Below are 24,285 nucleotides of genomic sequence, written 5' to 3'. Positions count from 1 at the left end.
CTCACATCGTCCCACTCTCGCCTTCTCCCCCCGAGTCCGAATGTCTGTTCCTTACATCTGTGTCTATTTTGCTGCCTTGCATATAGGATCCTCACTACGGATTTTCTAAATTCCATGTGTTTGCGTTAATATACTGCATTGGTGTTTCTCTGACTTCACTTTGTAATGGGCTCCAGATGCATTAACCTCATTAGAGCTGACTCAGATGTGTCCGTTTTTTACAGCTGAGTAATATTCCACTGTGTACACGCACCACAGCTTCCTGACCCACCCGTCTGCCGATCCCGGCTGCTTCCATGCCCTGGCCCCTGCGCACAGTGCCGCGATGAACGCTGGGGGCCCGCTGTCTCTTTCACGTGAACTGACTTTCATGGAGGCGGCCATCCTCACCCATTTCACGTTCTGTCTGCGGCGCTTCTTGCCCTGCAGAGGTGAGCTGAGCAGCTGTGCCTGAGCCTGTGGGGCCCGCAAACCCTGCGGCAGTTCCTGTCTGGAGTTTAACAGAAAAGGTTTTCATGGACCCCCACGTGCAGAGGTCATGCTGTTTCCTCACAGATTAGGCTGGTTCTTAGGCCTGTTCTGTTACTGCATATGGTTAGTCTAAACTGTTTACACTTACTACTTTTTTAAAAAAATATTTGGTTCTTAGTTGGGGTGTGCAGAATCTTTAGTTCCAACGTTCGAACTCTTAGTTGCAGCCTGTGGGATCCAGGTCCCTGACCAGGGATCGAACCTGGGCCCCATGCACCGGGAGCTCGGAGTCTTAGCTCCTGGACCACCAGGGAAGTCCCAGTTCTCACCTGCTGCTTGTGATGGGCTTAGCTATCATTCTGCGGTCACTGGATCATTTCACTCATTTGCTACTCATCCATGAAATAATGCCGTTCAACGAACACATCTTAGAACTGTTAATGTGTCTCTAGTACAGTTAAAAGACGTTGTAGAAAAGCTTCGGAAAATGTTATTTTAAACGAGTCCTCCCTGAGTTTTTAAAAGCTTTGTTGGACCCAACAATGCATGCTGAGGTGTCAATGAGAAACAAACCACTCCCTCTAAATAAAAAAGCCATACATTTATTGCAAATCTAGAAGTACCAGAATGTCACGGAATACAGAACAAATCAGCAATCCTGTTTTCATTTTCTTCCAGACATTTAAAAACCTCAGTTACCGACATACTGAAATTGGCATACATTTTTTTTTTTCCCATGCACTTAACAGAATGGACGTCTTGAGCAGATCGCTCTGAAACCAGTTATAAATATCAAATTGTATCGAACATTCATAGTAAAAAATGTAGTAAAGTGCTGAAGTCGTGAAGCCTGCGAGCGTGCCACAAGCTGCGAGTCCCTCTGGGCAGTGACGTCTGCCCCGCCTGCCCGTCCCAGCTGTGCCTGTCTCTGACGGGCACGCGGTGATTGCCTCCTCCCCGCCCTCCCCAGGGTCTACAGATTGTCCTGTTTCTATGGCTGATCCAACGCTATACAGAAACGTAGCAGGCGGAGGTGAGCTATGCCACATTCGTCTCAGTGCAGAGAAACATTCGAGCTTGTGTGTACCTGGAACCAAACTAGGCTTGTTATATTTTTTTTCCCCCTGAGTTGTCAAAAATTAACAGTAAAATGAGTAGACACGGAGCAGCGGTTCTGACCGTCACCTGTAGATCAGGACATGGGAGTCCTTTTACAGAAACCCGCCCTTTTACAGACAAACAAAAACAACAACAAAAAACCGTGCACATGGGAAATGCTATCCGTGTAGTGTAACGCCACGAAGAATCGTGACCCTGTAACACAGAGCAATCAGGCTTTCTAGGATGCAACTCACGACGGTGAATTAACTGTCTCTGCTACCCCATGTGAAACACAGCAATGCTTCAACAGTGAGATGGTAAAAAAAAAAAAAATCAAATGCTTCAACAATTCAATGAGATATAATTCTGATCAAAGAAGATCCTCAAGTATTCTTAGGTGATAAATCATTTTAAAAAGCTAAGGCGATTTGCTGTTCATCCCCCCCACCCCTTTTAAATCATACACACTGCCATCACACTGAAGAATCCTTACAACTCGGCCTTTTAGAGAGTAACTTTACAAGTTAAAGAGGCGTGTCAAGGACTGCAGAAGGGAGGTGAAAATTCTGCTTATGTCTCAGACTGTCTTTTGATTACTTTATTCATTCTAGAATAACTTAATAATAAATAGTGGTTTAAATTAAAGACACTACAATCACATATTTCTGAATAATTAAAAAGCAACAGGAAATCCATTTCTGAATGCCGTGCTGTGTGCTCTGTATTGAGATACTGGTGAATGACTGGCCGTACAAAGAACTGATCATCTTCACATTTCTGAAGTTCAAGTTACGTATATTTTTAAAAATTTCCATTTACTGGCCAAAGGTTTGGTCTTAGATTGTACTTTGTTTCCATGGAATATCTGGAAAATTCAGAGGCCCTAATGTGTTAATGGAAACCTCAGAATTTTTCAAAGGTTTTTAAACAGTATGTTCATAGTTCTGCAAATGAGGAATTTTTAAAATGATGTAAGTTGGTTTTTTTTGTTGTTGTTTTTTTTTTTTTTTGAGTGGCTGATTTCATTTCAGTGGCCTGGGCCAGATGTCAGTTTCTACGATAGCGGCTTCTCAAACGTGAGAGCTCTTCAAACCACTTTGCCAGTTCATGTCCCTATTTTAAACCCGGAGCGGGGCCCAGGGCCCTCCTGCCTGTCTTTGTGTTGCTGCTGAACCCAGCCAGGCTGACGCACAGAAAGGCTTTTGTTTTGGCATAAAAAAAACAAGCAAAAAAGAAAACTTATAAGAAAACAAGAAGGATGTTGGTAGTGGTTCTCGCATACATTCCCTTTGAAGTGCAGTCGGAAAGCGGGCGGGCGGTCTGCTGCTCTGCCGCCCCGGGCCCCCGCCCCACGCCCTCCCCAGCCCGGCGCTGCAGCGGCGGGCGCGGGTGTCAGACGGGCTCCGTTCCTGCAGGAGCTCTGGGCTCGGTCTTCCCCAGGTCCATCTCCAGAAAGTCTTCGGGGATGTCCTGCAACGCTTTTTTCCCGCGGGGACCCTCGGCCTTGCCCTCCTGGGCTCGGGGCCGGCAGCACAGCCCGCGTTTGCAGGGTCTCACGAGGGCGAGGCACACGGCGGCTACCAGCATCCCGGCCGCGCAGGAGTAGAAGGCTCTGCTGTACATCCTGCTCTGGTCGACCAGCACACCTGTGGGGGCAGCGGACGTCAGCCACGCAGACCCTCACCCCGCCCTGGCTCCCCCCGCTCGGCACCTCTCAGGCTCTCTGCCTCCCTGGTTCTGTCTGGCTTTCTAAAGGAGAAAAGAGCTTGGAAGGTAGGAGTGTTTTCTAGACGGGAGAGGAGACAGCTAGCACCTGAGAAAACTCTGTCCCTTTGTATGTTCTTTGTGGGCAGGTCTGTCCTGGCCAAGAACGTAAAACATGCGATCAGGGAGACGTTCATTTCCTTGGGAAGAAGCCTGACATCCTCTCCTGAGAGCAAGGAGCTCTGGGAACTTCACCCTGGTCCACCTTGGGTCACTGGGTACGATGTGTAATCGTGGTAACCTCAAGGACTTATTTCCGGTCCAAGATATAAAACGGGGCTTCCCAGGTGGCGCTCGTGATAAAGAACCCGCCTGCCAGTGCAGGAGACGTAAGAGACCTGGGGTTCGATCCCGGGGTTGGGAAGATCCCCTGGAGGAGGAAGTAACAACCCACTCCAGTATTCCTGCCTGGAGAATCCCATGGGCGGAGAGGAGCCTGGCGGGCTACAGTGCACAGGGTCGCAAAGAGTTGGACATGACTGAGACTTAGCACGCAAGATATAAAACAGACACGTCCTTCCTACAAGGATATGTTCCCAAGTGACCCGCGGAGTCTCCGTAGAGTGCTGCTCTGGGTTCAGTTCCCTAAAAGCCATTCCCCGAAGGGACACTGGCTTACAGAAGCCCCTCAGTCCTGTTTTCTGAAAAGTCAGAGTGTAATGAGGTCAAAAATCCCTGTGTCCCCTGCCGAGCGTCTCACAAGGCGACCGGGTAGCAAACGCCCAGGCGGCTCAGGCTGCAGACCCCAGTCCCTCCCGACCGGGGCGCCGATCCTGCCTCGGGCTGGGGGCTGACACACCCCGGGGTTCACATCCTCACAGTAAGTCAAGAGCAGTGGCTCAGATACTGTCCATCCTGACACCACTAAAATGCTCTGCAAGTATCAAGATCAACAGACGCTGTTTCTCATTTGATTGAATAGGAAGCTGGCACGACTCGTAACAGGTACCCTTGTACGTGGAATCTCAGACACAGGGGAAAGCCCCTGTGAAACGGGTGGGCTCACAGACGACAGACCCGTGGCTGTGAGGAGGAAGGGCTGCGGGGCGGGGCAGCCTGAAGTCGGCAGGTGCAAACGATACACGCGGGATGGACGACACAAGGCCCTACCGCAGGGCACTGGGGACTGCAGTCAGTATCCTGGGATTGAACCACCGTGGGAAAGAAAGGGGAAGCTTAGCCCACAAGGGCACTCCCTTGTGTACGCAGCTTACCTGCCAGGGGGGGTCCGGCCAGCCCCGAGATGCTCTGGAAGAAGACGTAGACCCCGGCCGCCGACGACATCTTCTGGATGCCCACGACGTCGTCCTCGGCGAGCAGCGGGATGTGGGTGCCCGCCACGGTCCCGATCATGGCCCCTGAGAAGACGCTGCAGGCCATGAGGCCCCAGAAGCCCGCGGCGAAGGTGAAGGTGAACAGGGACAGGGTCAGCAGGACGACGCAGACGAGCTCGATGTAGACCTTGCGGATGGGCTCGCGGTTGAGGACCAGCCCCGCCCCGATGCGGCCGAACACCTCGGCCACGGCCATGGCGCACAGCAGCAGCGCCGCGCGGTCGCGGTCCAGGCCGAGGCTGAGCCCCAGCGGGATGACGTACAGGGACGGGGCGAAGAAGCCCAGCGTCACGAAGAGCCCGAAGAGCGTGTAGCAGACGAAGCTCCTCTCCGTCAGCACGGAGAAGTCCAGCAGCGGCGCGCCGGGCCGGCCCCGGGCCTGCAGCTCGGCCGCGGGCTCCGCTGCGGCCGGGTGGCCAGGCACGCTCTTCGGTGAGGTAGTTAGCTCCACTCCGGAGTCGATGGAGTCGATGGAGGTGCGGGTTTTCTCGTTCTCCAGCATATACTGCGCTTCCTTCCGGTGCTCGGGGGCGGGGGTCTCGGGGGTCCCCAGCGTGCTGACGATGACGATGGGTCTGAGCAGCGCGCCGCAGACCACAAGGTTGAGCTGCAGGAGCCCCACGAAGAGCATGCTGTACCTCCAGCCAACCATCTCCTTCAGGGCCGTGATGGCTGCGGGGCGCGGGGGAGACGCAGAAAGAAAACCCAGGGTCAGCGGGGGACTCGGGATGCGGAGGAAAGACAGCTGCGGGCGGGGGCTGACGAACGGTGACGCCTCAGCTGGGACTTCTGCGGGGGCTCGGGGCAAAGGCTCCGCCTGCCAGCGCAGGGGACCCGGGCTGGAGCCCTGCTCCAGAAGATCCCACACGCCCAGCAGTGACTGAAGGCCGTGCGACGCGACTGCTGGGCCCACGAGCTGCAACTCCTGCAGGCTGAGCGCCTCGGCGCCCGCGCTCGGCCACGAGGCGCCACCACAGGGAGATGCCCTCGGGCGACGCGGCCAGAGAAGCGCCGGCGCGGCCTCGAAGCCCCAGCGCAGCAAGGAGGAAAGCCGGCCCAACACTCATCGTCCCTGGGCGCCTTCAGGGCTCGAGAGGACGAAGATGCATCAGGACGAGACGGGACAAACACCTCCAGCCCAGGCTTGCGGGGGAGCTTTGGGGGTGCCTTCCTCCAAGCAGAGGCACAAGAAGTGAACGAAGCTTGTGACCCGCATCAGCGTGCACGGAAGGCGACCTGCTGGCCAGCCCCAGCCCCAGCCCGGCTTGGGTCACAGACCTCGACTGGAACACAGCTGGGAGCATTCTTCAGCGCCGTCTGAGCTGTCCCTGTGCTGTCACCGCAGAGGTGAGCAGATCTGACAAGGACTTGTGTCCGGGAAGCCTGAAATACTGACTCTCTGGCCTTTTCAAAACGGAACTTCTACCCTTTGAGCTGGACCCTTCTCCAGACACTCCTTTAGCTCTCAACAGTAACAGACGAAGGAGAGAGCCAGCTAAGAATCCGAAAGCTCATAGGGCTACCCTAGAATTAACAGTTACTGTGTGATCGCAGTGCAGGGCTGTCAGGAGCTGGGTTGATGCTATCCTCCGCTCTCTAGTCTGCGGGATGCCCTAACTACCTTCCTGCCAGCCTAGAGGCATCCTGGAAGCCAGGGCGGGACCCTGGCATGGGGAGGGGGGTCGGGCCGAAGGATGCCTCAAGCTCCCCAGTGACAAGAGGATAAACAGGCCCCACGAGATTCCAAGTATCTCTGTCATTATCCCAGGAAGGTGAAATGATGTTCCTGAGAATCTCTCTTCACTCGATTCTCAGTGTGAGAGGTGACAGTCAGGTTTAAGAGACGCGGTAACTTGGTTACTAAGAAGACGGGCTTAGCGAGACAGCCCCATCTTCTGGGCCGGGGGTGGGGGGGGCTCCATTTACTACTTCAGCACTTTTTTGCTCCTACCTCTATTTCTCCCGTTAATACGGAAAACTCAGAATTGTAAACTCTTTCAGGCTTGGGTATTTCCAAGTGCTTTTGACCCTCTTCAGGCAATAACTGGTCTCCTTTTCTCCATCTGACGTTGCTTGGTGCCTGCCTGCCAGGTGCCAGGGATGAGCTAGGGAATAAAGCCGGACCCAGATGGGAGTTTCCACCTTTAGGGGGTTCGCAGGCCACTGACTGTCCCTCAAGGTTTTATTCTGAAACATTTCAAACCAACAGAAGGTGCAAAGACGGACACCCATGTGCCTGCTGTCACCGAAACTCAGCGAGGAACAGCTTCCTGTCTGTGTGCTTGTAGCCAAGCACGCACTGGTTCTTCTGAGAAGCTTCCGACGCGACGTGCCACCCTGAAACCCTGCGTCTCCTTTGAACGCCACTGCCATTCACGACACACTCACCAAAGAACGGCAGGGTAAGAGGTGAGTCCAGGTCTCCGAGGTCATTTCTCTACCACTGGTTGGTGAGAGTCACAAGCTCACAGTTAAGATGGGGAACTAAACCAGGGATAAAAGTCTCCCCGTGAGGTCATCCACACATAGCTAAGGAACCCGACTTCACCAGCACCAGTTAAATCTGCACAGAATATGGCTCTCTTGACCAAGGAGAGAAACAGAATAGTATAAGCAGCCCCCAGATCTATTTCGGAATCGACAGTTCAAGCTTCCTCGCTGAGTATATGCCGTGTACCTTCCTATAGGGCTGCAAGGAGTTGGACACGACAGGGTGACCAAGCACACACATGCACACACACGCACACACGCTGCTTCCTATTTATGTAAACTTGGATGAGTATTAAAATGTTTGAACTCCTAAAACGGGGGTGAGGGAGGACAGACCCTGAAAAGGTGCCGGACTGGAGAAGACACTTATCCTGCGCTTCTGCGCGACCTCGAGCACGAAGGGCCGGCTCCCAGGAACACGCACGCTCTGGCCGTCCGCTTACCTGGCGCAAAGGCGAACATGGCGAAACATTCTCCCGTGGAAGCGACCGCCGTGACCACCGAGCGCCTCTTGTCGAAGTACTGTGACAGGATGGTGACCGTCGGCAGAAAGCTGAAGCAGAACCCCAGGCCTGTGATGGGACGAGGGAGACAGTGAGAACCTCTCGCCGGCTGATGCCCGAAGGGTGCGTTCAGAGCGCTGGGATTTGGGCGCTTATTTCAGAAATGATTACATTCGGGGAGCCCAGAAATTCATTCTGGAGCAAAGCAAAGCAGGTTTCATCAGAGGTCTGGAAAAACTGCAAGAGCTGTTTTGGGAAGCTTGTTGTAAGGAAAAAAAAAAAGGGAACAGAAAATCTGTTTCGTGGAATTTTTTTCCTACTTTTCTGCAGTTTTCCCCCCAGATTTATATAATTCACAGTGCACAGAACCCTTATCAAATATAGTTTTTACATAAGACTTCTATTTGGAAATAAATTGAGTTTTTGTATGTGCAGAAATATATGGGAAAAAGCCTGCAGATCTTCACTATGTACGTATATATAGTTATATAGAATCTGAGTAATGCATGGACTCCACTAAAGGGGGAAAGTTTTCTATGTATACGTGCATGTATTTAGTTATATAGAAAGAATTATCTGTGTGTGTGTTCAGTCACTCAGTCCAACTCTTTCTGACCCCTTGAACTGTAGCCTGCCAGGTGCCTCTGTCCATGGGATTTCCCAGGCAAAAATACTGGAGCAGGTTGCCATTTCCTTCTCCAAGGGATCTTCCCAAACCAGGGATCAAACCTGTGTGTCTGGCGTCTCCTGCATTGCAGGCAGATTGTTTGCCACTGAGCCACTGGGGAAGCTGGTGTGTGTGTGTGTGTGTGTGTGTGTGTGTGTGTGTGTAGGGATAATTATATATAATCTGTGAGTAATGTGTGGACTCCTTTGAAAGGGAAAAAGTTTTAGTTATATACAGAATTACACATATACAGAGTTTTATATATACATAGTTATAGAGGGTTATATAGAGAGAGTTATATATAGAGTTATGGAATTTTATATATATACTTATGATATATATAAGAAAGTGAAAATTGCTCAGTCGTGTCTGACTCTTTGCAACTGTATAGCCCATGGAATTCTCCAGGCCAGAATACTGGAGTGGGTAGCCTTTCCCTTCTCCAGGGGATCTTCCCAACCCAGGAATTGAACTGGGGTCTCCTACATTGCAGGCAGATTCTTTACCAACTGAGCTGTCAGGAAAGTCAGTTATATGTGTGTGTATATATATATAAAATCTGTGACTTATGTACAGACTCCTTTGAAATGGGAAAAGTTTCCTCAGACCCCTCGGTCCAGCACTGGTCCCTCCCCTACAGCTCAGACTTCTCACAGCCAGACTTGGGAAGCGCTGGTTGAAGACATTCAAACCTTACTTTGTGAAAAGGACGTCTTGTGCCTGCAAACTCTTGCGAAAGAGAAGTTCTCTTTCTCATCGGTAAATATTAAAACAACATCAGACAGAAAGTCCTGGGCGTTGAGAAGAGGAGCGCTTCCGGCCCAGTTCAGAAGCAGAGATGTGGGACAGCCCTCACTTTAAAGAGGAAAGAGAAGGGGAGGGAGAAATGCGAATGGGTCCCTCCTTCCCCACTGCCCATTTTCGACACCGAGTCTCCGGAGAAGGTGCGAGCCCGGGGGAGGTGCTCACCAGAGACGACGCCGATGGCGATGTACATGTGGTGGACCTTCTGCGAGAAGGCGGCCGTCACCATGCCCGCGCTGACCAGAAGGCCGCCCAGCATCACCACCGGGCGGTGTCCAAACCGGCTGCTCAGGACCGTGGAGAGCGGGGCTGCAGAGGAGAGCGGGACGGGCATCAGCCTCCAGGGCCTCAGCCCCGCCTCCCCGGGTGTCTGTCTTTTCACCTTGTTACCAAAGTGTAGTTGACTCTCAACAGAGTGATTCAGTTGCATAAATGCTTTAGAATTTTCTCTCACTGTGGTTTTCGGCTGCACTGCAGCTGGTGGGATCTTAGTTCCCCATCAGGGATTGAACCCGGGCCCCCGGCAGGGAAGACTCAGAGCCCTAACCACTGGACCACAGGGAGTGCGCCCGCGGAGGCTCCTCACCGGCGCTGAATGCAGGTCCCTGTGCCGCACAGGAGGCCCTGGCCCTTCATCGGTTCCGCACACGCTAGTTTGCACTGGCCGACCCCACACCGCCTCCTTCCCGCCTTGGGAACCACAAGTCTGTTCTCGTGCCTGTAAGTCCGTTGTAAGATCCCATCCTCTAAAATCTCTTTTGGGGGCTCCTCAAAGGGAAAGCCAGAGTCACAGTCTAAAACGTACACCCATCTTCTTAGATGACAGACTCTGACCCCCCAGGAGCCCCTGTGAAACGGGAGATGGATTACAGTTGAGTCACTCCGCAATAAACACGCGATTTCCAACGACTCTGTCACTTTTTCCCTCTCCACTCATGGCTTTGGATTCTTTTGAACAAGACTCCATTTAGGGTCAAATTCCACTTGACTTTTTTGCAAATGGTATGAAAGTATGGTGGGTTCTGTTTTGCAAAGCAGAAGCAGGCGAGCCATGGGACGGATAATTCAAAGTGGCTGATGCATTTCAGTTGGCACAGCTTCTATGCACGCTGTCCCCCAGGACATCCAAGTCTGGCAAAAAGTTTCCTAGTTATATGTTACTTGGGTTACCACTGCTACCCGGCCCCCTGCCCCTGAGTACAAGGAGACAAGGGGACCCTCCAGACTCGGAGGGGGAAGAAAGAGCAGAACCACCAGGAAAGCACTCAGTGGTGTTGAGGTTGGGCCGTACATCTCTCTCAATGCTGGCAGAGCATCAGCTCATGTGTTAATACAGCGAAGAATGAAATCACCAGGGCCACTTTCAGGCAGTGCGCAGACTCAGGCATTAGTGACCAGGATGGAAGCATTCTGCGTAAGTCCGTCTACTCAAAGCTCTGGTTTTTCCAGGAGTCATGTACAAATGTGAGAGCTGGACCATAAAGATGGGCTCGATAAACGACAGAAATGGTCTGGACCTAACAGAAGCAGAAGATATTAAGAAGAGGGGCAAGAATACACAGAAGAACTATACAAAAAGATCTTCATGACCAAGATAATCACAATGGTGTGATCACTCACCTAGAGCCAGACATCCTGTAATGTGAAGCCAAGTGGGCCTTAGAAAGCATCACTAAGAAGAAAGCTAGTGGAGGTGATGGAATTCCAGTTGAGCTATTTCAAATCCTGAAAGATGATGCTGTGAAAGTGCTGCACTCAATATACCAGCAAATTTGGAAAACTCAGCAGTGGCCACAAGACTGGAAAAGGTCAGTTTTCATTCCAATCCCAAAGAAAGGCAATGCCAAAGAATGCTCAAACTACCACACAATTGCACTCATCTCACACGCTAGTAAAGTAATGCTCAAAATTCTGCAAGACAGGCTTCAGCAATACGTGCATCGTGAACTCCTAGATGTTCAAGCTGGTTTTAGAAAAGGCAGAGGAACCAGAGATCAAATTGCCAACATCCGCTGGATCATGGAAAAGGCAAGAGAGTTCCAGAAAAACATCCATTTCTGCTTTATTGACATGGCAAAGCTTTAGACTGTGTGGATCACAATAAACTGTGGAAAATTCTTCATAAGATGGAAATACCAGACCACCTAACCTGCCTCTTGAGAAACCTATATACAGGTCAGGAAGCAACAGTTAGAACTGGACATAGGACAACAGACTGGTTCCAAATAGGAAAAGGAGTACGTCAAGTCTGTATGTTGTCACCCTGCTTATTTAACTTATATGCAGAATACATCATGAGAAACGCTGGACTGGAAGAAACACAAGCTGGAATCAAGATTGCTGGGAGAAATATCAATAACCTCAGGTATGCAGATGACACCACCCTTATGGCAGAAAGTGAAGAGGAACTAAAAAGCCTCTTGATGAAAGTGAAAGAGGAGAGCGAAAAAGTTGGCTTAAAGCTCAACATTCAGAAAATGAAGATCATGGCATCTGGTCCCATCACTTCATGGGAAATAGATGGGGAAACAGTGGAAACAATGGATGACTTTATTTCTCTGGGCTCCAAAATCACTGCAGATGGTGACTGCAGCCATGAAATTAAAAGACGCTTACTCCTTGGAAGAAAAATTATGACCAACCTAGATAGCATATTTAAAAGGAGAGACATTACTTTGCCAACAAAGGTCTGTCTAGTCAAGGCTATGGTTTTTCCAGTGGTCATGTATGGATGTGAGAGTTGGACTGTGAAGAAGGCTGAGCACCGAAGAATTGATGCTTTTGAACTTGTTGGAGAAGGCTCTTGAAAGTCCCTTGGACTGCAAGGAGATCCAACCAGTCCACTGAAGCAGATCAGCCCTGGGTGTTCTTTGGAGGGAATGATGCTAAAGCTGAACTCCAGTACTTTGGCCACCTCATGCAAAGAGTTGACTCATTGGAAAAGACTCTGATGCTGGGAGGGATTGGGGGCAGGAGGAGAAGGGGACGACAGAGGGTGAGATGGCTGGATGGCATCACTGACTTGATGGATGTGAGTCTGAGTGAACTCCGGGAGTTGGTGATGGGACAGGGAGGCCTGGCGTGCTGCGATTCATGGGGTCGCAAAAAGTCAGACACGACTGAGTGGCTGAAATGAACTGAACTGGACCATAATAAGGAAGGCTGAGCGCTAAGGAACTGATGCTTTCAGCTTTCCAATTATGGTTCCGGAGAAGACTTTTGAGAGTTCCTTGGACAATGAGGAGATCAAAGCAGTCAATCCTAAAGGAAATCAACCCTGAATATTCATTGGAAGGATTGAAACTGAAGCTCCAGTATTTTGGCCACCTGAAGAGCCGACTCATTGGAAAAGACCCTGATGCTGGGAAAGACTGAAGGCAGGAGGAGAAGGGGGCGACAAAGGATGAGATAGTTGGATGGCATCACCAACTCAATGGACGTGAGTTTGAGCAAGCTCTGGAAGATGGTGAAGGATAGAAGAGCCTGGCGTGCTCCAGTCCATGGGGTCGCAAAGAGTTGGATATGACTTAGTGACTGAACAATAACAACAACATAACAGCATTCAGAACATCTTCTGGGACTTCCCCGGCATTTCAGAGGCTAAGAAACTGCACTCCCAACTCGGCGGGCCCAGGTTTGATCCCTGGTCAGTGAACTGGAACCCACATGCTGCAACTAAGACCCAGCATGGCCGAACAAATCAGTTAGTGAATTAATTAAAGTTAAGAAAGTTATCTTTGTTACAGTAGTATTAACTGGGTATTTCTTGCTGACTGTATTAGAAAAGGGCTAAAGTTCAACTTTGGAATTTTCTTATTTCAGTTACCAAATGTAAAATTTTGGTTCTAGTCCATGTAAGTTATCTTTCCAAGAAAGTAAACAGGCCGCCAATTAAGAAATCATCTTAATCTTCACAGCAGAACTCGGAGCGCGTCCATGAAGCATGTAGGAGACGGAATCGGGACCAAGGGGAGGAAGTCTGACTCCAGCAGAGAACAGTGGCGCTGCCTCTTTCAGGCAGTGCAGGGCAGAAACCTGAGCACACTTAGACAGGAAGCTTGCGCCTCCCTGGGGGCTCCGATGGCAGACCGTCCGCCTGCGATGCAGGAGACCTGGGTTGGCTCCCTGGGTCGGGAAGATCTCCCGGAGAAGGGAATGGCAACTGGCTCCAGTATTCTTGCCTGGAGAATCCCATGGACAGAGGAGCCTGGCAGGTTGTCCACGGGGTCACAGAGAGTCAGCAGAGCGAATGACACTTCAGAAAACTAGCGGCGACGGCTCCGTGGCAGGATGTGAACCTAAGTTAGGGAGGCTGAATGCGGCCCCACTAACACGGGGTAAGTGCGACGGCCTGCTTGCTCAGGACAGCCTGCCGTGGGCCCGATGGACGGATGAACCATCACGAGGCCTCACTGCTGCGCCGTGTTGCTAGGTCTCCAGGGGACGAAGCGAAAGTGAGTGTGTTAAGAATTACACTACAACGCATTGTACCTGACGGGAACTCCTTCAGGGAAAGCGGTGTTTGGAATTCACAACGTCCCCTCTGGAAAACGTGTCATTTTTCACGCTCTGCTTTCACACACTGCATCTCTCTCCTGCCTGCAGCCACACCTGCAGTTTCCACCCATTTCCTCAGCACGTTTTTACGAGACCAGGGCCCGGGATGCCGAAGACTTTGTGACGTTTCTTCTCTAGGAAACGACTAGCTTCCCCGTGAGCTGGAGCTTACCGCTGTCCTCAGGGTACTCTGCAGGACCCTAAGAGCGTGCACGGGAGGCCTTTAACACGCGTGCCCTGAACTGACGGCGGTCAGGTCTGGCAAACAGACCGTCTTCCTCAGCCTCTCTTACCTCACTAGGCAAACTGCCAAGACACACATGCTTATCTGGCGTTGAAGCTGAAAGACGTACTAACCTGTGAATGTTAAGACGAACACACAGATGGAGATGACCCACGAGATCCTGCTGTTGGATTCATCGAAACTGTCCATTAAGTCATTGAAGAAGACGCCGAAGGACTTGATGATGCCGTAGGTGAAGACTTCAACGAAGAAAAAGGAAACCGCGACCACCCAGCCCCACCCACCGTCAGGCACTTGAGTGTAAACATTGGCTCTGCAACAAAGCTGCAGTCTCTTATGGGACATTCTTAACCTGAAAGAAAAAATTAAAACAAAATTAGACCAGCAATGGCCTGAGGGTAGATGATTCTAATACTGGACATCACGGATAAGAGCTACTTACTACAGTTCTTAGGTCAATGAACATTTAAATCATGTGCAGTTAGGGTAGTGTCTTTGAATAGCATCTACCCAGCTATATCTGTCCATTTATCTGTACGTCTGTCACCTGTTACCTGTCGTCATCTGTCTCTCGTCTACCTACCCATCCATCCTTCTAGCCAGTTAGCTATCACCTAAGGAGCTATCTCTGTGTTGTATATGGAGCCCTTGGGGAAGCTGGGTTTCCAAGCCATGGCAGTTAATGGGAAAAACTAACCACACAAACATAAAGAGCCCGGGCAGGATATTTAGAGGCACTGTGGAGGATGAAGAAAGGCGTCCATGCTGACCGTGAACCTGAAGACAAGTTTAGGTTCTGAACTGACCAGAAGACACGTGGGTCGGAAACGAAGCCCAGGAAGAGGCGCACAGGCCACCCTCCAGGGCCAAGTGCGGGAGACGCCCTGCGTCTGCCCGGTGCCACGGGTCCTTCAGAGCCGCGTGCTTCCCATCCGATCAGGGTCTGGGGTCACGTGCGGACGCACCTGCAGGACCGGAATGGGGCAGATGAAAACGTGGGCACCTGTCTCCTGGGAGCCGGCTCAGCACGATCAAGCTCCTCACAGCGCCGTGATGTCTGAGGGCTGGACCTCCTCCACACAGGACCAACACTCTAGGATGTAAGGGCCAAATCAGGCGCCATCGACTCGGGGGTCTGGGCAGCCAGGGCACTTAAGCCAGTTACCCCCGACTTCACTGTGCTTTTCAAGTTGCAACAAACATCAGAACAGACAGGGCTGTACCACCACTAAGGGGACACACTCCAGTTACTCCTGGAGGCGGCTGCTGCTGCTGCTGCTGAGTCGCTCAGTCGTGTCCTACTCTGTGCGACCCCATGGACTGCAGCCCACCAGGCTCCTCCCTCTGTGGGATTTTCCAGGCAAGAGTACTGGAGTTGGGTGCCATTGCCTTCTCCGAATCCTGGAGGCAGGGATGTTTAAGTCCCTGTGGTTCTGCAGTGGACGGAAGCCCATAAACACAGGCATTTTCAAGACCTTTGCAGCTGCAAACACTTTCAAACAGTCGTGTATGTTCTTAGCCCAACTAAACTCACTGACAGGAGTCAATGAGTCTGTGGTCTCTGAGCTCTTAATGTCAACCCACCAGCCAACTGGAAAGGAAATCAACCCTAAATATTCACTGCAAGGACTGATGCTGAAGCTCCGATACTCTGACCACCTGATCCGAAGATTTGACTCATTGGAAAAGACCCTGATGCTGGGAAAGATTGAGAGCAGGAGGAGAAGGGGACGACAGAGGATGAGATGCTTGGATGGCATCACCGATGCATTGGATGTGAATTTGAGCACACTCCAGGAGATAGTGAAGGGCAGGGAAGCCTGGCATGCTGCAGCCCGTGGAGTTGCAGAGAGTCGGACACGACCTAAGGGACTGAATGACAACACCTTGAGTTTAAGGATCCTCTGAAATTGTGCAGCTGTATCCCCGTGAACGTTCAGAGTGTACAGGCAACCTAGCCCTGCGCTGCAGGGCGCATGTCCTGAGGCAGGGCTTATTACTAACGGAGGGCGAAGGAGAATTAACAGGACAGACTCGCACCTGGCTGGTGACTGGCCAGTTTCTGATGCAGGGATCCAATATTCAGAATTTGCTCTAAGACTCTTACAAAGCAACTAGTCTGACCTCATTTCATCTTGTTCAGCCTACCGACAGCACATCAGCCTAGTCCTTTGAAAGGACTATATACGCAGTTTACCCTCTTACTGTTAGCTATTTGGTTGCATAAAATAGGGCACACGATGCTTCAAGAAGCTTATGCTCCCTGCAGCAAAGGCTTCTGTTTTGATGAGTCCGCGTGTCATGCCTGAGAGTGGAAGGGGAAGATGGGACGCAGAGAACTCGGTGGCTCGGGGTGGAGGCCGCCGCCTCCTTCCTTAGACTTTCTGAGTTCACCCCCAGGATGAGGCGGCTGGGGCAGAGGCACGCCAAGAGTAGTGGGCTTACGACTGAGAAGCAAAAAAGAACATGTACTGGGGGGACCAGAAAGTTCGTTCCGGCCTCTCTGTGAGCTGGTGTGGGAAACAGGACCGAGCTTCGCGGCCACCCGATCCACACCAGTGTCGGCTTTGGCACCACGGTCACCCCCGGGAGGGAAGAAGTGGGTGTCGGGGGGCCCACAGCCCAGGTCACCTGCCCCTCTCATTCCCCGACTCGGCCATTCCTTTGAGCTCCACCTTCACTGGTGTCTTAACTGGCTCCACGTGTCTGGTATGATTAATCTTGCTGAAATGCTGCACCGTCATGACATTTTTCTGCTCGGACTTTTTCAGCGCTTTCCTCTTTCCGAAGGACAGAATCCACGGGACCAGCTTGATGTTCCATGTCCTTCCTAGCTGGACACCCCCCCGACCCCCTGTCCACGGACCTCTGCAGCCTTACCCCTGCCTGTTCTAGGACTCAACTAGCCAGCCAGGCCACCCTGGACCCCTCCAGGCCTCGGAGCCTCCAGCCCCCTTGCCTGTGGCCATGCCCCCTCCCCAGGCTGGAGGCCCCCCCTGTACAGCTGGCGCCCACAAGGTGTGGCTCCATTGCGTCCTCCTCCTCCGTGAGGCTTCCTCTGATCCACTCAACCTCAGGGGTCTCTTCGTGGGACAAGCATCCTTGAAAAACGGGGCGCTGTCTACTTGTATGCACTTGTCTTATTTGCTCAGTTAAGTTATAAGCTCATGGAAAACAAAAGCTGGGGCCCGGGTCCCTACAGACCCCGCAGGTACCTTGCACACAAGGACGTACCTGCCAGGTGCCTGGGCCTACGGGTGGGGGGGTCGGTGACAGCACAGAGGTGGCCTCCGCCTCCACGGCTCAGCGTGTGTTGATGATAATGATAAAAACCCTTAAGGCTGAAATCCCATCACATCTTAAAACCATTCAGCCGTGTCCTTCCGGAACTCAGCACATTTCCGGCCAGCAGTGGCGGCTAAGTCCAAGGCCACATGGGCACGATCTGACCCAGAAGGGGGCCCTGGAAATCCGAGCATTTTAATAGCGGGCTCAGGCCAACCTGAACAAAAACACATTGGGCTGACATTGATAAAGGCCCCAGGGGGACAAAAGGAGCCTCTCTCGCTTGCTGCGGGACGGAGGCACGGAGGCACGATCTTCGGTTGGGTGGTGCTTAGCGGAGCGGAGCAGGGCTTCCCTGGAGGCTCACCTGGTAAAGAAACTGCCTGCAATGAGGGAAACCCGGGTTCGATCCCTGGGTGGAGGGCATGGCAACCCACTGCAGTACTCTTGCCTGGAGAATCCGATGGACAGAGGGGCCTGGCGGGCTGCAGTCCAGGGGGTAGCAAAGAGCCGGACACGACTGAGCGACTACTGCGTTCACTGGAGAAGCAGGAGCAGCCTGCAGTCTCCGCACAAAGCTGAGGCCACCTCCTCTCAGCAGGCCCTGGGCGAGGCCGGCGCTCCGTCCTGCTCACGGGCCCGTCTCTCTCTCTCACCCCCTTGCTGTGTGGCCTGGAGAAAGCTGCTGCGCCTCTGTGGGCCTGAACACCTCACTAGTCAAATGAGGTTGGCCCTGGGACCCCTCAGAGCTCCACCCAGCTCTGGCAGCTGACCCTTTAGTGCCCGATCACCTGTGTCCTCAGGTTGAACCTGGTGGCCCAGGGTGCCCAGGGAGCTGGGAGGGAGGCGTGAGCACCAGGTGATGCCTGCAGGCGTGGGTGGACAGGCGTTGACGCTGGCGAGGTCTGTGCCGGGCCGGCTGGCAACAGGATGGCGGCCGCTGCTTCCCTCCTGTCTCCTCTCTCAGCCCTCCTGGGTGTTTGATGCCTCTGTGTTTTTTTTTTTTGCAAACTTTGCTTCATATCCAGGCTCCTCCCCTGAAGCCAGACACGACTGTAACTGTCACCTGCATTCTTAGAGTTGGGGAGGTCGTTATTACTGCGATCACCTTAAAGGGAAGGTGACCCCCCAGGACCCAGAGACCCCCCAGTGTTACTCCTGTATCGCCCGAGTGCACTCTGTGCTCTGGTGTAGCGAGTGCTGGAGAGCGTGACACAGAATGGTAACAGAGGAGCCCGGACACTGTGACACACAGTGGGGACGCCCTGCACATAGGGGCTGCTGCCCCAGACCCAGCACTGGGCAGTGTGCTCGGCACGCCGTATGCGCTTGATAAAACTTCACTGAACGCAGTATGTGTCCTGGGGCGCTCCTGAAGCAGCGCATGGCTCTAGCCCCCCAAAGCCCTGCTGGCAGAACAAACCTTCCCTGGACTCTGCTGCTATGCACTCAGCAGGCTGGCCGGCTTAACAAACAGGTCGGCCTCTACAAACAAAGCCAGAAACCAAGGCCTGCAGCTTAAAAGGCTCTAAGAATTCCAGAACACGGAGATATCTGTCTGCTTCTCTGAGTACATGCGTTTCTCTGACGGGAAGGGATATTCCGTGACTGTGGGGATACAGTCGCGCGACCCTGTGGCCTGGGGAGAATCACTCTGCTCCTTGACCTTCAGTCTCAAGAGGTGAACAGGGTGCTTGAACTAGACAGGGATGATCTTAGCTCTCGTCCTGCCCTAGAAACCTCCACTCCTAATAGCCTCTGACCCTAACTGACCCTACGTGACGCTTTCATCTTTCTCAATTCGTTTCTAAGCCCTTTGACCCAAGGCCCACAGGTCTGCCTTTGTGAGGTTCTTGTGCATTTGTTGAATTTCTATTTACCATTAACTGGGGGAATGACTTCATCTCTTAAGTTTCACCCTCTAAAAGCAGGGGTGAGGCGTGGCTACTCTGGAGGGTAAGATGCTCAGACTCCAAACTGGGGTTCCTGGCAGCCATCCCACCCTCACCCTAACGTTCGTCCAAATGAAGAGGATGAACACAACGCGCTGGGCCGTTTGGAGTGATTTCTTATGAGTATTTGGTCATCTAATCTTAAATAAATGACTGTTCTGCCAAGGCCTGGAAAGCTGCTGGAGCTGGGAATCTCTCTGCGATTTGATTTCCTGAGAAAAGCTTTGCCTGGAGGCATAAAGAATGCGAAATATTGGACTGGGCTGGCCCATCAGGGTGCTTGTCCAGGGTCAGAGCAGCGCGAAGCCCAAAACGCAGGCTCTGGTGGGCAGAGGTGCCGCTGGTGCAAGCGCAGCCTCCAGAGCCACCGCCTCCCTCCAGCATTCTTACAGGCGTACCCTGGAGAGCAGCTTTGACAAGTTGTTTCCGGCCCTAGCAGTCAGAACTTGTCTGTCTTCAGGTGAAGTTCACCTCCATGAGCTATTAAAAAAAAAAAAAAAGTCCCAAGCCTAACCTGGACAGCCACCCCGACCGCGCTGAATCATTGGCTAAACTGGTTCACCCCTTTTACAAGACGGTGACTGCGGACCCAGAGCCCCTAATTTAAGTGTCCTCCTCAGGAGTTCCAGCGAGGAAAGTCCTTTTTGGGAAACCACAGAAGGAAAACTCAGGGTTAGTGGTTCTCATGAAGAGAGAAGAGCTTTTCCACTTGGCTGCATTGTTTATTTACATACTGGAACTCTCTATCTTGGACAGGCTTCCCTTAATTATGAGAAGAAGTATTTCTATATCCACCAGGCAGGGTAACTGTTCCCCCGCCTCACCACCAGATGCTGGGGCTGGAGCTTGCACCCGGGGAGACCCCTCCCTTACAGATCTCTGCGCAGCACTTGGGACTATTTTTTGCCAACAAGACCCTGCACCTAATCCACTTACTATGATTTGCAAAATGATGAGATTACAGAGAAATCCCATTCCCAGGGCAGAAACCGTCTCCGTGCAGAAAGAGCTGCCCAGGGGTGTCTAAAATGGTGCACACAAAACCAGCTCCCAGGTGGACGAGTCGTCACCGCTTGTTCTGCCCCACTTGGCTCCGGGGAAGTCTTTTCTGAGACTGACCACTCCCCCGGTCCTTGCATTTGCTCACAAGTTTCAGAGCCACCTAACAAACTTCTATCACCTGTCTGCTGGGGGAGCGTGGGGCTCTCGTTTAAAAAAGAAGGCTGCAAAGGAAACCAGAAGGAAGTAACCCATTTCCTCCGCTAGACCATCCTCCCTGGCCACGGCTCCGCTCCGCTCCCCGGGCGCTTCCCCGTGGTGGGCAGCGCCGGGGACCGTGGAAGTTGAGCGCGACCAGCCGTCCGCTGACAGCCCTGCCGCTCAGGGCAGGCGAGCGGCTGTCGGGGCCCGACCCTGCCTCCCGGTTGGCCGCCCCGGCGCGTGCGGCGGGTGGGGGGAGGCCGGGACCCCCGCTTTCTCCGGCGCTGCCTCCGGGGCCGCCCTGCGCGCGCGCGCCAGCCTGGGGACAGTGCCTCTGACATTTCGCTCCCGTGACGCGCGGACAACTTCATGCGGAAAATGCGTGCAGCGGGCTCAGCGCGGCGCCCCCGCTGCCGACAGAGACCCTCGCCGGGGCGGGGGGCGGGGGGGCACCCAAAGGCCAGACCCGCCTTTAGGTGTCTGCCAGACCCCTGTTCCGGGGCCGCCGACAGGCGACTCTCGGCTGCCCACACCGGCGACAGCGCGCCATCCCGGGGCCCCCAGCGGTACCAACTGTCGCCGAGGATTCCGGGAGCACGGTCTCCAAAACGCTCGGCTTCTCCGTGGCTCCCTCCCGCGCCCTCTAACCACCCTCCCCGCCGCGCTAGCCCCCCGAAAGCCCCGAACACAGGTGTTCACACCACCACCCAGAACCCACCATCAAACTTTTAAACACGTAAAATGATAAAAACCAACTCACCAAGTTAGGACGGAGGAGAATAAACCCCAAAGGCTCTCAATTAAGGCGGAGGCCGGGCCGCCCCCTCCTTATAAGCAGTTCGGGAGCGCGAGAAAGGATTAACCCCTGAGGCGTGGGCCCCAGCCTATGGCAAGTTGGTTCCGGCGGGCGAGCCCCGGGCGCCCGGCCCCCCGCCCGCCCCCGCGCCTCGGGCCCCCGGGCCGCGCCCCCCGCCCCCCGCCCCGCCGCCCGCGCCCGAGCCGAGCCGTGCGTGCGGCCGCCCGCGCCCCGGCCCCGCGCCGCTGCCTATCGCTTATCCTATACCGGCTGCAGCCGGTCTCCGCCGGCCTCGGGGGCGCGCCGCCGACCATGTGCTGCGAGCGCGGAGCGCCGCCAAGGAGGGGGCCGGCCTGGCGTGCGCGCGCCGGCCCACGTGGACGAGGCCGTGCCGGGCGCGCGCCCGCCCGGAGCCGGGGCCGGGGGTCACGGAAGGTAACGGCCTCGCCGTTCCGATCAGCCGCGGGGTCCCGCAGGGCCGCCCCCGCCCCGGCCGCCGGCATCCTGGGCCCGCCGCCCCCCGCCCCTCCTGGCCCCGCGCATCCCTGCGCGCCCAGCCGGGCCGGACGCGGGCGCTGGCCGCGCAGAAAGCGGGGACCTCCGGCCGGGCGCGCGGGTTCCGCGGGCCGCCTCCCTGCCCGCAGGTCCCCGGCGCGCGCCCTGCGCGGCCCTGCCCGCGCCCGCAGGGCTTCGGCTTGCGGCTCCGCGCCCGCCGCGGGCAGAACAGGTTCCTTCCAGTTTGGGTGTGAGCCGCGCGCGCGGCGCCGGGGACCCCGAGTTCTTCCTCCCGCGCCCACTTCCCCCGGTTTCGTCAACACGCGCATCCCCGCGGTTCCTCTTGGCGGGGGCGACGGGGACCGCAGGGGCCCCGGGGAGCTCGCGGCCCCGCTGCACGGGAGCCTCGCTTCACCCCCTTTGCTGCAGCGGCGACAGCATCGCGTGGCGCGCCGGGGATGTGAGCGAGCGGCCGGGCTGAGTCAGCATCCCCGGCCCGGGGCGCGCGCGTCCTCCCCTCCGGGCGGGAGGCGGCGTCCTCGCAGGTGCGCGGCCGCCTAACTCCCGGGGGGCTCCGCGGGGACGTGGCGGGGGCTCCGCGGGGACGTGGCGGGGGTGCGCGCCCCCGTCCGGGGGCCCCGACCCCTGGGTGACAGTGCACTCAGCACGCGATACTCAGGAAACCTCAGGTACGAGCTCGTGGCGGGGACAAAGCAGTGTGTTTCGGAGCCTTGGGGCCCCAGGCTGGGCCGCCTGGCGTCCACCTCGCGTCCCCGGGGCCTCGTGGAGACCTGCTGGGAAGCAGAGGCCTCCTTCTCCGCACCCGCCGGCCGCTCCCTTGTCTGGGTTCGGAGAATGTGCTCCTTATGTCTGCAACTAGGGAGACCCGAATTTGGCGGTGCGTGTACGGAGGGTCGCCGCCGGGCGGAGTCGGCGGTCCGAGTCCTAATACTGAGCTCTTTGCAGTCGCTGCCTGCTTTCTCTGGTGGTTTGGGTCCGGGTCCTGCGGGTCAGGGGTGGTCCAGGGGCGGGCTCTGAGGACGCAGGGCTCCCTTGGGACTCGGACAGTGCGCTGGGGACCGCGGGGGCGCTTTGCAGCCTTGCAGAGGCAGCCTGATTCCTGGAGCGTCAATTTCCAAATCTATTCAGTAGGGACAGCGGTGGTATTCCCAGAACCGGAGAGCGTGATTGGTGACGTCGGTAAAGTACGGATCCCAGAGACTGCCTTATGCTAAGCTCTCAGTCGCCGTAGCTGCTTCTCCTCACTGCTACTTCTGACTTATCAGGTCCAACGGCCTGGGGATCCTTTTCGAGTTATTCTTCTTAGACTCCAATGTAATGATATTTAGACTCTCATTTTAACCACCGGCATGCAGGCACTTAGTGCTGAATCAGGAGTGCCTGGAAACATAATCCTTGAAACTTAGGATGTTACAGTGCGTCAGGACACAGCCCTGTCGGAGCGTGGAAATGCCGTATCCAACATGGCACAGCACATACTGTACTGAGGCCTGCTTAGGAGCCTAAGGGAGCACGCAGTCCATTGATTTAGCTGAGTGACTGCCGGCAAGTCACAGAAGATCTTGGTCCTTCAGCTTCTTGGTTTTAAAAATTAGACAAAAACTGCAGAAAGTCCTGGGGGCAAATGAACCTTTGGGAAAATCACATCTGGGTCTTTGACCAAGTGAAATGACTAGCTTTTGGAGGAGCATAAATAAAATAATGGGGAGGCCTGGCGTGCTGCAATTCATGGGGTCGCAAAGAGTCGGATACGACTGAGCGACTGGACTGAACTGAGCTATAATAATAATAACAATAATAATGGGTTGCTGCTGCTGCTGCTAAGTCCCCATAGACGGCAGCCCACCAGGCTCCCCCGTCCCTGGGATTCTCCAGGCAAGAACACTGGAGTGGTTGCCATTTCCTTCTCCAGTGCATGAAAGTGAGACGTGAAAGTGAAGTCGCTCAGTCGTGTCCGACTCTTAGCGACCCCATGGACTGCAGCCCACAAGGCTCCTCCGCCCATGGGATTTTCCAGGCAAGAGTACTGGAGCGGGGTGCCATAATAATGGGTTGCTATTTTATTAATATTAATTATACCTGTTAGTGGCAAAAGGAGGAGAGGATGATAGAGGGTCAGATGGTTGGATGGCGTTACCGCCTCATTGGATGTGAATTTGAGCAAACTCCAGGAGATGGGGAAGGACAGAGGAGCCTGGCGTGCTGGAGTCCATGAGGTCGCAAAAAGTTGGACACGACTCAGTGATGGAACACCGCCACCTGTTAGTCACTTTTTGTCTCCCATTTGCTTTGCTCCCTGCGTCAGGTGCCATTTGTGTGACCCGATTTTGTGCCCATCTGTCTGTGTGCTCGGTCGTGTTGGACTCTGTGACACTGTGGACTGTAGCCCGCCAGGCTCTGGCTGTTGGAGTGGTTTGCTGTGCCCTCCTCCAGGGAATCTTCCCGACCCCGGGATGGAACCAGAGTCTGTTGAGTCTCCTGCGCTGGCAATCCAGTACTTTACCACTAGTGCCCCTGGAAAGCCCGTCACTAGCCTTCTACAGTTGGCACTTACGCCCACTTTACAGATGAGAAAGGTTGAGGCACAGAGCCCGAGAGGGA

At 54.2% G+C, this 24,285-nt stretch overlaps 2 protein-coding genes across 67 annotated transcripts in view; one reads left to right on the top strand and one right to left on the bottom strand.

Annotated features, from left to right (window-relative positions):
* Window positions 1-24,285, top strand: part of ARSG (arylsulfatase G) — a 102,004-nt gene that overhangs the window by 6,187 nt on the left and 71,532 nt on the right. For 8 of the 43 annotated variants that reach the window (XR_011246909.1, XR_011246904.1, XR_011246903.1 and 5 more), the window contains exon 1: window positions 21,889-22,352. The exons of 12 other annotated variants lie outside the window; for them this stretch is intronic. The gene's annotated coding sequence lies outside the window, so the exon portion shown is untranslated. Of the gene's footprint in view, window positions 1-21,526; window positions 21,604-21,839; window positions 22,353-24,285 lie in introns of those variants that run through there. 23 more of the 43 variants (XM_069542295.1, XM_069542299.1, XM_069542302.1 and 20 more) reach the window with 12 other exon arrangements.
* On the bottom strand, window positions 1,054-21,664 carry SLC16A6 (solute carrier family 16 member 6). 24 transcript variants are annotated; one of them, XM_069542258.1, is made up of 8 exons: window positions 21,436-21,494; window positions 18,012-18,286; window positions 14,901-15,028; window positions 14,049-14,287; window positions 9,300-9,443; window positions 7,604-7,732; window positions 4,551-5,342; window positions 1,054-3,218 (listed from the first exon to the last, which is right to left on the bottom strand). In XM_069542258.1, the coding sequence occupies exons 2-8, from the start codon at window positions 18,240-18,242 to the stop codon at window positions 2,965-2,967; spliced, it is 1,917 nt and encodes a 638-aa protein (XP_069398359.1). In that variant the 5' UTR covers window positions 18,243-18,286; window positions 21,436-21,494; the 3' UTR covers window positions 1,054-2,964. The 24 variants fall into 24 exon arrangements, with proteins under 24 accessions (XP_069398359.1, XP_069398375.1, XP_069398357.1 ...); XM_069542274.1 differs by having other exon boundaries at window positions 14,939-15,028; window positions 21,436-21,462; XM_069542256.1 differs by lacking the exon at window positions 21,436-21,494 and adding an exon at window positions 21,133-21,327 and having other exon boundaries at window positions 18,012-18,293.

This window comes from Ovis canadensis, chromosome 11 (genome assembly GCF_042477335.2).
Source record: "Ovis canadensis isolate MfBH-ARS-UI-01 breed Bighorn chromosome 11, ARS-UI_OviCan_v2, whole genome shotgun sequence".
In the NCBI taxonomy this organism is placed as follows: Eukaryota; Metazoa; Chordata; class Mammalia; order Artiodactyla; family Bovidae; genus Ovis; species Ovis canadensis.
Note: the sequence above shows the minus strand (reverse complement) of the source record. Positions and strands in the feature narration are given on the sequence as shown.